The 12,839-nt window shown below is 38.7% G+C and overlaps 1 protein-coding gene across 1 annotated transcript in view; it reads right to left on the bottom strand.

Moving 5' to 3' along the window:
• The window catches only part of Tmprss11a (transmembrane serine protease 11A), a 44,407-nt gene extending 43,554 nt beyond the window's left edge, over positions 1–853 (bottom strand). The window contains exon 1 of the mRNA XM_075942794.1: positions 783–853. Coding sequence (XP_075798909.1) covers positions 783–853 — 71 coding nt within the window. The remainder of the gene's footprint in view (positions 1–782) is intronic.
• Positions 854–12,839: the final 11,986 nt, after the last annotated feature.

Genomic DNA, 12,839 nt, shown 5'->3' with positions numbered 1-12,839 from the left:
CCTAAAAAGAAGAAAGAAGTCCTTTCATTTTGGCAAACAACACAGTGCATGCGTGCTCATTGTTCACATTATTATCTTAGTAGCAAAACTGAAGCCTCCATCTCTTTCCCTTTGACTCTTCTGATGAAAGGAGCTTTGATTAACTCTGTTTCTGTCATTCATTGCCCGCCTTGTAGAGCAGATAGAGTATGCAGTGTGATCCAGTTTCTTCCATCATTCTGTGCCCCTGGGGTAGTCCCTTTCTCCCTCCAGATGGCAGTTGCACAGTCCTCTGTACGCTGGGGTAGTCTCTTTCTCCCTCCTGGGTGGCAGTTGCACAGTCCTCTGTACCCTGGGGTAGTCCCTTTCTCCCTCTTGGGTGGCAGTTTCTCCTACATCACTGCCAGTGGCCTTAACGTATCACTACACATCTGATAAGTTAGAAATAAAATTAAGTGTGATGCTATATGTGTGAAAATGTCACAGTGCAGTCAATTACTTAGAGCCCTAACTAAAAATTAATAATATAAATGTTTCAAATATAAAACTCTTTCATCATTATGGATACCATATATCCCAAATCAAGATGTCAACAGACTGTGATCTTTCTAGAGGAGTCTAGGGAAGACTCATTCCTTGATTTTTTAAAATTGAGATACTGAGTGTTGAATCAATAACTTCACATATGCAATGGTATTGCTGTATTAATGGGCTATATACCACATATTTTTACACAGGCTCTTTTTGAAGTCCTCAGGCTGCCCTTGAATTGGCATTGTATCCCAGACAGGTCTTTGACTTACAGTCTTTCTACTTTAGCTTCCAGGTGGCTGGATTGCAGGTTTGTAGCATCAGGCCTAGCCTCCTCTCGCATCTTCCAGCACTTATGGACCAGGGACCCCTTGGCTTGTGATTGGTAACTCCAGCTTCTGCCTCTCCTGGCTGTCTCATCTGCCTCTCCTTTTTCTCTCTCTTTTACGTTTGAATGTTATTATATAAATACATATAGAACATAAAACTTACTATATAAACCACTCTGTAGCAAATAATTTTCTGAAATGTTTTCCGTGAGTCCCTGCCTTTGATTATTCGGGCATATCCCCAGAAATGGAGCTGCTGAAGTGTATAATAATTTGTGCTTAGTTTCTTGAGAAGCCAAGTAGTGTGCTCTGATGCAAAGATGTTTTAAATTTTGATGTAGTCCAATTTACATATTTCTTCTTTAGTTGTCAGTCATTTTGGTTAGGTGTCCAAAAAATCCACTGCCAAATCCAATGCCTTGAAATTTGTCTACTATATTTTTTTTACTCTAAGATTTGTATTCTTTGGCTCCTGCCCTTAAGGCCTTTGGTCCTGTTATAGTTAATTTTTATGTGTGATGCAAATTAAATGGTATAAATTTTATTATTTTGTAAGTGGGTATCTAGATTTTATAATTATTTTTATTTGTTGAAAACATTATATCCTTTATTTATTAGATTGTTTCTATTCTCATTCATTAGTTTATGCATCTGTCTGTCTTTCTTCAATTACTGAACTTTTTAGAGTATTTTTATGTATTTCTGGCTGTCCTGGAACTCATTGGTAGAAAAGGCAGGCTAGCCTCATACTCATAGAGATCCACCTGCTTCTGTCTCCAGAGCACTGAGATGAGAGGCGTGTGCTACTATACCTGTCTTAGACTGTTTTACAGTAGATGTCTTTAAATTTTTAAAAGTGTGGTGTGTGTGTGTGTGTGTGTTTGTGTGTGTGTGTGTGTGTGTAAATGCAATACAGGCTATGAGCTGGCTCATGTTGCTCACAATGGAAGTCAGGTTCTCTGCCAGAGCTATAAAGCTCATAACTGCCAAGTCACCTCTGCAGCCCCAGCACTACACTCTTGATTAGTTTTGCCACATGTCTCGAGATCCAGAAGTATGAATCTCCCATTTTTTCTTTTTGAAATCATTTGGAATAATCAGCATTCTTTGAAATTCTGTATAAATGTTGGTATGAGTTATGCCCAATTGTCATTGAGATGATTAAAAGTCTTTGTCTAGTAATCCCCATGTCCATCCTTCCTCTGGAATTGTTCCTGCTAATCATTGTTTTTCCTGTAAATGGATCACACTTTCTTATTTTTCTCATTAAAGAGACATGAAATATTACACTGTTAAAGTGGATATCAGATTACCCCTTCCCACATTTGTTACTGTCGTTTTCTGTTGCTTGTATGTTTACTGATTTATTCAAGGCATTCTTGTAAATACTATGTTCTTTGTCATGGATGGTCTCTAAAGCCTTGGTTTCTTTAGTTTATCGAAGACTAGATTTCTTTAGGTGCATAGAACCCAGAAACGTGACAAAAGAAACAAAATACTCTCCCAGATCTTTCAAAATTGGCTCTAGGAAGAAGTATGGCCTCAGCACTTACAACTCTTTCTTACAACTTCCCTTGATCTCACATACCTATTAACTTTCATCATTTTAAGCAGTCTCAAAATGGTCTTTTATATTTGCATAAAAATTTATACTTCTTTTTTCATATTAACATTAATGTGGGATACACACACACAGAAGTACTCTTGGAATAATAAATTACAACTGTTAGTATTTCTTCAATGAGAATGATTGCAGATTTGGGCCACTGTGCTAACAGTTTTATTCTGAAGCTAAATACACTGATCACACTGAAACAGTTCTAGCTGAAGTAGGCAGGGCATGCTAAAATCCCACTTACTCAGCATTCTGGAATCTCCCGAGAGATGGTGGCTGTGAAAGCTTTTGTCCTTGAAACTTCAGGAGGAGCCTGTTTTCCCTGTTCCACAGAAAAGCAAGGATACTTCCTGATAATGATGTAAAAATGCTATCTGAATTTCTACTATACCGTTCATCCTCTTAATAAATGAATAAGATGGGAAGGTGTTTTAATGTTGCTAGTCAGTGAAATTAGTAGCAAGTATTTAATATAAATATGAAAGGCTTTTTAAGTTAAAAGATTACTGTGTAAACCTTTGTTTTAGCTTCTTCAACACTGAGAGGTGCAATCTGGTTGTAATTTTGTCAAGTTCAAAGGTAATCCTTTGGCAAGGCAATCCCTTTGGCTTGTTCCAACAGCCTTGGGAAGTTTGCTCAAGTTGAGAAAAATTCTCTCTTTCATGGAACAAGTAAACACAAAGGCACATCGTTGTTCTGATGAAGAAAATGTACCAAGATATAGTTTGAAACTAATTTAGAACATGGTATGGAGTGGTACAGATTATCCGGTCACAGTACATGGATTTGGCTGAAAAGAATCTTCTGCTATACCAGAGTCCATGCAAGTTCTACTTCCTTCCATACACTTCCTTTCTTCCCTTGTCTGCTGGGTGCCATGTGATGTCTCACCCTGGTTTTAATCAGATTTCTCTTAGAAATAAGTTATTGAGGGTTTCATCAGCAGGTACCTTGGGAAACTGCCTGGTGCTTCTGGGTATAGGGTCACCTTTTGTTGATGATTAGTCTTGTCCCCTCAACAGAATCTAAACTCACCTTCCAGGTGAGCCTCTGGACATGTCTGGGGCTATTATCTTGATTAAATTAATTGAGGCAGTCCCTTTCTGGGATCCTAGACCATGTAAATTGTAGGGAATGTTTCTCTGTCTCACCAATGAGCTCCCAAATCATGACAAAAAAGCTTAATATTAATTATGAAAGCTCAGCCTATAGCTTAGGTTTGTTCCTAACTAGCTCTTATAACTTAAATTAACCCATTTATAATAATCCACTTTTCACTTATAATAATCTATGTTCTATCATGGGGCATGACCTCTCTTCCATCTTGCACCTCCTTCATGTCTCCTGGCATCTCCTGTGTGCCCAATTCTCCTCCTCTTCCTCTCTCTCCCAGGAAACACCATCTATACCTCCTGCCTGGCTATTGGCCATTCATCACTTTTTTAAACCAATCAGAAGGTGACTTGACAAAGACACATCTTCCAGCGTACAAACATTCTGCAGCCGTACATAGAGAAAGGGAACCCAGAACCAGCATGCCTTACCACCTTCTGTTCCTGATTATGGATGCCATGTGAGCAGCTGCTTCATGCTCCACTGTTTCACTTCCCTGTCCTATCAGTTGTACCGTGAACTGTGAGCTGTAAGCCCTTCCTCCCATAAGTGGCTTTGGTCAGGATCTTTTATCTTAGTGTTGGAAAAGAAACTCGGGCAAAACTCAGGCTGTTTTTGACCAACCTGACTAAGTGGTTCTTAGGTTATTGTTAGAATTGTTCTGTGGCTGAAATGTGGAAGAGTTTGGAACTTTGAGTTAGGAAAGCTCTTAAATACAGGAAGCAGGGCTTAAGGGCCTGTAGTTTGGAACTTTGAGTTAGGAAAGCTCTTAAATACAGGAAGCAGAGCATAAGGGTCCATGGTGCTGGGATCTCGAAAGAAAAAATGATGAGAGAAGCATGGCCAGTGGAGGCCGAGCTCATGAGCTTTCAGACAGGAACAAGACTTCTATTCACTTATCCAGTCATATTGTATTTTGGCCAAGAATCTGGTTTTATTTTGCTGATATCCTAAAAGATTAAATGAGGTTGAATTTTGAAGATGATGAATGATGATAACAATGACGTTATGATGGTGGTGGTAAAGAAGATAATGATTACTTTTACTATTACTGTTTGTAGCAGATGAAATCTCAAGACAGAATCATATTTGGCCTGGTGTGACAAGGTGCTATCCAGTACAGCAACATAGCCCCAATGGTGGTATAGTGACAATTTTATTTTAGGGATACCCCAAAACTGTCATATTGGTCTTAAGACCCATTCAATAGAAGGGGATTCAAACTGGGTACTGTAAACTTAGCCAAACACCTTTGGGTAGAGAGGTCATAGTAAGGAAAACTATTGATATTATTTTCCTAAATCAATACAGTTTCTCACTGCATTATAAACCCTTATTCTTATAGCCATAAATAATGGAGCTCTCCCCACTTCTATTACTTAGGGTTCCTATTGTGTGATAATATACAACCAAAAGTAACTTGGGGAAGAAAGCGTTTATTTCACCTTTAGATTATAAGTTCATCACAAAGGGAAATGAGGGCAAGAACTCAGGGCAGACATAGGAGCAAAGACCATGGAAGATGACTGTTTTCTGGCTTGCTTCCCATGACTTGTTCAGCCTGCTTTCTTACAGTGCTTAGGATCTCATAGTACCCAGCCAAGGAGTGGTACTGCCCAGTTACTTGGACCTTCCTATATCAAATCAAGAAAATGCATGACAGGTCAATCTAGCAGGGGGATTATTTTTTCAATTGAGGTTGTCTATTTCAAAATGTCTGGCTTGTGTCAAGGTGACATAAAACTAAGCAGGTCACACCTTAATAGGGAAGCTTGTTTTTGTAGCAGACAGAGCCTTGTACAAAGATCTACAGTGGATTAAAAGGCAGAGAGTAGGTGACTGTAGGTTGATTATATACAACCCTGTGTTGTATAAGCACCAGTTCAATCCCTATACCTATGATTCAGGGAGCATCCCAGAAATGAGGAGAGATAGAAATATACTAAGAGCCAGAGGGAAAGAATGCCTGCTGAGAGCTGGTTGACTTCTAGATACAACATATAACTGAAATTGTAGTCATAGTATGCTTGCTTAAACAAAACCTGCATAATGACCATGCAAGATACAAGCTGACATGCCAAAATGAAAAGGGGACATTTCACAAGGCCTCACCCCTAGATGAAAAGCTATGGGCAATTAAAGGATACCAGAGAAGGAAGAAACAGTTTTCTCCATGGAAAGGGCCACTTATGGGTTATCCAATCCCCAAGTGGTCATCTCTGAACACATGTATATATATGAGAAACAATAAATGGACTCAGTAATTTTTTATGTATGTGTATGTATAACAATAATAATTGTAGAAGGGGTGATGAATTTGAAATGGAGTTGGAGCAGAGGGGAGAGGAACAAGAGGAAATGATGTTAACAAAGTGTGCTTATGTGCAGACTTCTCAACAAAATGTATCAAATGTAAATAAGCCTAAAAATAAGGAGTTCTATGATTTTGAAAAGTCAATGCCCAGGAAAGTGTTTCCCCAGGACCAGTGCACAGATGCTGATCAGGCTGTGGTCCAAGAGGCCCAAGCAATATCTCTAGACTGTAGCAATGCCCTTCTTGTGGTACTGACTTTGTTAGCATGGAAGATGAAAGGCTGAGAAGGTCAGGAAATAGACACGAGGCCAGGCCGTGTAGGGTAGGCTTGAAGTCCCAGAAAGAAGGCCTGAGAAGCCATTATGTGCAGCTGTGGAGTTGAAACCTAGGTTCCAGTCCTGGAGACTCCAGATGCTGGAGATGTCAGTACCATGCAACATAGACCAAGGAGATCTAAGGCAATGGAATGTAGGCAACCTAGGAGAAAAATCTTTGAGTGCTTAAGACAGTTGTCTTAAGGTTACTATTGCTTGTTGAAAAACCTTGACCAAAAGCAAGTTGTAGAGAAAAGGATTTATTTGGATTATAATTTCACACCATAGTCCATCATTGAAGGAAGTCGGGACAGGAACTCAAGAAAGACTGGAACCAAGATGCAGGAGCTGATGCAGAGGCCATGGAGAGGTGCTGCTTATTAGCTTTCACCATGTGGTATGCTCAACCTGCTTTCATATAAAATCTAGGACCACCAGTCCAGGAATGGCCCTACCTACAATGGACTAGGCCCTCCCCCATCAATAGCTAATTAAGAAAATGCCTTACCGCCAGATCTTATGGAGGCATTTTCTCAATTAAGGATCCCTCCTTGCTAATGACTCTAGCTTGTGTCACGTTGACACAAAACCAGCCAGCACAGCAGCATAGCTGGGAGGAGGGATGTCAAGCCTTTTAGAGTCTAGTTGATTACATTACAATCCCTAGATGAATACAGAGCTTCAGTATTTAGTGTTTGCCTTGTGAATTTTGGTGGTCTTTCTTTCTTCCTTCTTCCTTTCTTTCTTTCTTTTTTTCTTCCTTCCTTCCTTCCTTCCTTCCTTCCTTCCTTCCTTCCTTCCTTCCTTCCTCTCTCTCTCTCTCTCTCTCTCTCTCTCTCTCTCTCTCTCTCTCTCTCTTTCTTTCTGTCTTTCCTTCTTTCTTTTTTTCTTTCTTTCTTTTTTTGTGTGTGATTATTTCTTGCTATGCCCTTGTCATTCTTCTTTAAAATAGTAATGGTATTTTGTGTCACTAGATGTTGGAAATTTGCAAATTATTTTTGTTTTTCTAAGAGATTACGGTTAAGAGTTTTGGGACTTTTATAGTGTTGAAATTGTTAAGGCTTTTTGGAACAGTTGATGTTAGTTTGAATGCATTTTCCATTATCAGATGACCATGAGTCTATAGATACAAGAGATTACCGATTAGAAATGACGTGTTTTAGTTTCGAGTTGACAAGAATGAAGTGGTTAATGGTTAGTATAGTTGTCAACTTGACAGGACCTAGAATGGCCTGGGATGTGAGCCTCTGGGCATGTTTGTGAGTAATTATTCTGATGGCATTGACTGAGGATGGTAAGATATGCCCATTGTGGAGGTGAGTCCCTGGAAGGAATCCTGAACTCTGTAAATAGAGAAGATAACAAAGAACTAGCAGGTATTCACAACTCTCTTCCTGATTATGGTTGCCCCGTGACCAGGTGTTTCAAGCTGCTGCCAATTACATTGCCCTGCTCTGGTGGACTGCCTAGAAATGTGAGCTAAACTAAGCCCTTTTCTCTTAAGTTACGATGTCAGAGTCTTTCATGGCGGCAACACAAGAGAAACTCCGATACCCTTGCAAGTTACAAAGACGTAGGCAGCTGAAAACCGAAAGGATGCCTTGTGCAAAGACAGAAAAGTTATTAGTCCATCTCAAATTGCTTTGCTGCACTCTACAGGAATGGGAACATGTTAGAATCCATAGCCCACCTCATAGGAGTTGAGGATAGAAGTGGTTACCCCAGATAGATGAAAGAAAGGGGGATGGAAATGGGCAGATGTTTGTCTGTGGAAATAACAGTAGATTTGGGTAGGCATAATTTCTTGTTGTCAGTGACACACTAAAGACAGTTAACGACAGAATAGTTAAACAATAAAATAGAAGGTTTTGAATGAGCTCATAAGTGAATGATGAAAATGTAAGGTGATGGCGTGATTGTTGCTGTAATCAGTTGTTATGCAATACATACATTGGCTTTAAACATCGCATTATTCTTCATAAATATGTGTAAATAATTATGTGTCTATTAAAATGAAAACAATTCGTTAAATTCTAAATATAAGAGTTAATTTTCAAAACTCAAGTCAGCAGCAGCTGATGATCTAGTAGATTGTCAGAGTTGGACTGTTTACTTACAACACATCTGCTGTGCATGGGTCAAAGCCCTATGGAACTGGAAACCTAAGCTAGCACCACTGAATGATGTCTCAGCAGTTTGTTCTGCTGACTCGCTGACCCCTCACAGCTTATAGGTTCTTCACAGGCAGTCTTTCATCCTGCTGCCCAGCTCCTTCCTTCAAGTTTTATATACTTCTACTCAATAAATTAGCTGTCATGTACTGTGACTGACAATGAAAGGGACTGAGTAGGTATTGAATACTAAATTAACAATCCTGCTCTTGAAGATGACTTTAGAGCCTACTCAACTGAGGGAGTGGGTAACTGAGTAAAGAACAACTCATTAACTAGGGGGCATTTTCCAAGATATGTAATTTAACATTTGTGGTGGTTTGAATGAGAAATGTCACCGTAGACTTGTATTTCTGAGCACATGGTTCCCAGCTAGTGGCACTATTCAGTAGGTTATAGGGCTTGGAGAAGGCACAGCTTAGCTGAAGGAAGTAGATCACTGAGGTTAGGCTGTAAAGGGTTAGACCTCACTTCCTGTTCTTGGTGCCTCTGTGCTTCCCACTCCTACCATGCTTTCCCCATTATAGATTAAATTCTCTGTCCTTACAGGACCATAGGCTGAAGTGGAGCTTTCCTCCTTAGGTTGTTTTGTGCCGTGATATTTTATCCCAACAACAGAAGAGCTACTAACACAAGAGCAAGAGTAACTGCTGAGCCCCTGCTCCAGTCCCCGAGGTTTCTATTGATAGGGCATTTCTGTGTCTATCTTTTATATCTCTGAAAATTTTAAACTTCATTTACATATTTTCTCCTTTCCTTTCTAGGGGGCTAATCATTTTGAACTTCTTATTAATTAATACACTTCTTAGTTGTATCTGTGAGGCTACTGATCTCATCAGCTATCCTCCCTCATTTCCATTCTGTCCTACGTCTAATATTTCCATCTTTTTATGCATCTTATGGTCACAGTCTTAACAGCATTCTCCTTCTTGATCAAGGTGACATCTTTCCTCAACTATTTAAGTTTTGACATCTGGTCTATTTTACATCCTTGAGTGTCTGAGAATATGCTATCTCATCTATTATTCTCATGAGGAAGTTCAGAGTGTTTATTTTGGAATATGACTTCACGTTTCCCAAGAGGAGTCAGCTATTTTATCTGGCACTGTGAACTGCGGAAGAGCCAAGCCTGCCCATTACCTGGGTCAAGGTGATTTTTAAGGAACAGGTTTGGGATGAATTCCAGGGTTGAGATTTTACAGGCCACATTAACTATTTCAGTTCACTCCCATTTGCTGACTAGCTCCAACTAGCTTTCCCCGTGGGAATCACACTGATAAACTCCCAAGACTGAAGCAGTCCTAGAGCTGGGGAGACAATTTAGCAGATAAAGTGCTTGCCACAAAAATGGGAAGACCACGATTCAGTTTTGGACAGGACACATAAAGGTCATGAGCTCTGGTTTTGATTGACAGGTTGTGTATAAGAATAACATCTTATTTTAAAAATAAGAAGTAAATGTATGAATATATTTTTTATGTGTGTGACATAAAATGTATACACATTTTATAATGTATACACAAAACTCTACATTTCAATTTGCTTTAGAGAACAGGGGGAGAGGATGTCAGATTATTTAAATATCATCTACAAGGAGAACCTTAAACATCATTTTCTTGAGGAGTGCACTTTGTAAAATAAGCTTTGCCAGAAGATGGCACTATAGTAGCACATTTGGTCTATCATAGGCAGCAGTGGGACTGGTTAGCTGTTTTCCCATTTCCTAGACTCGATTATAATGAAATTGTAACGACAGATTGTATGGTGCAGCTCTTATTTTATTTGAGTTGATTGGCTGCTTGCCCGCGTACAATTCGTGTTACCTCAATGGTTAATTCTTACTTTTTTTTTGTTTGATTGCTATAAATACCTCTTCCTGGGTTAAGAAATAGTTTTGTCAATTTTAAAAAAAAGTGTTCTTTTTTATTTTTAATACACCATTAATTGGTAATATTCTTTTATCTTTTTCTAGGTAGGTTAAAAACTCCGTTTCTGTGCTTTTGACGTCAGCCTCGCCTGGGTACAGGGTTGCGCTACTACATCTTGAAGTGTTTTGTTTCAGTTATCAGAAGAACATAAACATGGCCCTGGCGTGGCAGCCAATACATGCGCCTCAAGGGGCTTACTGCTGTAGATGGCAATTATCCAAGATACCATTAACTTTTTTTTTGATTGTCTTGAGAGTAGAGACCTGGTTTTGAACACAGCTGTATATACATCTGGAATGCCTGATATCTAACATATGGAGGCTATCAATACAAAAAATGCAGCTATTGCCTCAAAGCAAATAAGATATAGTATATTCTGGACCAAATATGAGTTATGATGACCTGGAACTACATATTCAAGTTATGCTAAAAAGCCATGTTCTAATGTGGTATCAAGTTTGTTAAATTTTTATAAGTATAGAGCAAAAGAAAGGTACAAATTAAGGCAATGAAATATTTTGGTGTGACTACTACATAGCAAGTTACCTCAAAACAAAGAAGACTGTGAGGCAGGCCTCCCAAGCTATATGAGGACATCCTTAGCTCTTGGGTTCATGGAGGCTAGCTTTCTGTTAGTACATTCTAAAAAAATGTACCAAATAGTCACAAGAATGTTAGTTCCCACACAGAGGTGGGCAATGAATGGCTCCTAAGGAGGTTAAAGATAAACTCAGATAATTGGACCTGCAACATTCCAACTCTCTGTACTCATAACTATATAAGAAGTCAACCAGACTTTTAGAATCTTAAACACAGCTGTGACATTTTTATTTATGGGACCTTTCAATCATAGGTTCAAGAAGCTTGTTAGATGAATGAAGAAGTGATCATAAAAGGCGCTTCCTAGGATAGTAAAGTTGTATCTTTAGACTTTTCTGTGGTGACAGAGTAGCAGCCATTAGTCACATATGGCTATTTTTTTTGTATTTTGTTTATAACATGATTAGCGCAAATGAGGAAATAAAATTTTAACTTTAAAAATTAACTTAAATCTGGATAGGGCTGCCATATTGGACAGAGTACCTTGTAGGGCTTAGTGATGCTTTGTGTCCTACGGGCATCTCGTGTAGAAGTAAGGAATGTTGCCAAGTGGCAGAAGTGCCTATAATGATCTCCCTACTTCCCCAAACAAAGATGCATCTGTGACAAAATGTCAATGGTGTGAAAGTTGAACCATCACTCAATGACAACTCAGAGAAAACAAAATTGGTTTATTATCATAAATACCTTTCAGTATGTACAGTGTAATATATTTGGCATGAATCAATACAAAACCCCAATGAAAACCTTAACACAACAGTTAACTCATCAATTATAAAAATAAGATAAGCTGTACAGAGTAATTCTGAGTTTGGTTTGACACTACTCCATTCTCACAGGTGAGATTAAAAAATGGACAACGAAATACATATGAAAATACCAACTTTATCATTGAAACTAAGGTATTCTAAAGATGCTTTCCTGATTATTTGAATGTCTTATATAAATATTCTATCGTAGAATATACATGCTATTTAACAATAAATTCAGTTGTTACACAACAAGACCTTTGCCAACATTTTATAAAAAATATTTTATGAATGTCTACTGGTACTTTAGCTTCTTATATCGGGTATTTACATTTTCTTGGAATTAATTAATGCTAATTTCCCATCTTACAAGTACTTAGTTGTTCTAAATCTGGTTGAAAATAAAAATAGTTAAATAAAGTGAATTAAGATAATATAAAGTACAATTGAAAAAATAAATTTGTATAAGTATTGCAACATCTCTCATTTTAGATATGGAACTGAAAGTAACTTTATTAGACTCTTGCCCATTTGCATTTTATTCATGAAAGGGCGCCAAAAATATCACTTTTAATCTTTTATGTGATTAAAACATCCACTGCTTCAAAATATACATCAGCTAAATTGTCTAGTAAAATATGTACAAATATAAATATGACGCTTCAGGGAAAGATTCAATACGTATCTGAAGATGAAGGGAAATGAACCTGCTCATTGCCGTCTCCAAGTCCCAGTCTCTGGTCTCGTGCTTGCCCCATCATTTGTCACCATTGGCTTAGACTGAGTAACTTGGTCCGTCTAGTCAGTGGACCAACAAACTGCCAAAGAGAATTCTCTATGAAGACGACAAAAACTATGGAGACACCAGAGAAGGGTCTGGAGAGGAGCAGAGAGTGGCGGTGCAGTTAGTATTAGTTAATCTCCCGATTACTGTAAATTGAAAAAAATATGAAGTAGGAAAACAGAGGTGAGTAGGGCGGTAAGGAGATGCTTTGTGGAGCAGACAGCATCCTTTCTGTTCAAGGATGGTGGAAACGTTCCAGTAATGCGGAAGAAAGTCTGTTCCCTTCTGATTTAAGGTCACCACACCATTCTCGTTTGCAGCTCGAACTAGATGACCACGTTCCCGGTAATGAACACTGAATGAAACTTGCCGGAGGCCGTGTGTGACGCTCCAGTTTGAATAAGGGATGGCA

This window comes from Microtus pennsylvanicus, chromosome 12 (assembly GCF_037038515.1).
Source record: "Microtus pennsylvanicus isolate mMicPen1 chromosome 12, mMicPen1.hap1, whole genome shotgun sequence".
Classification (NCBI taxonomy): Eukaryota; Metazoa; Chordata; class Mammalia; order Rodentia; family Cricetidae; genus Microtus; species Microtus pennsylvanicus.
Note: the sequence above shows the minus strand (reverse complement) of the source record. Positions and strands in the feature narration are given on the sequence as shown.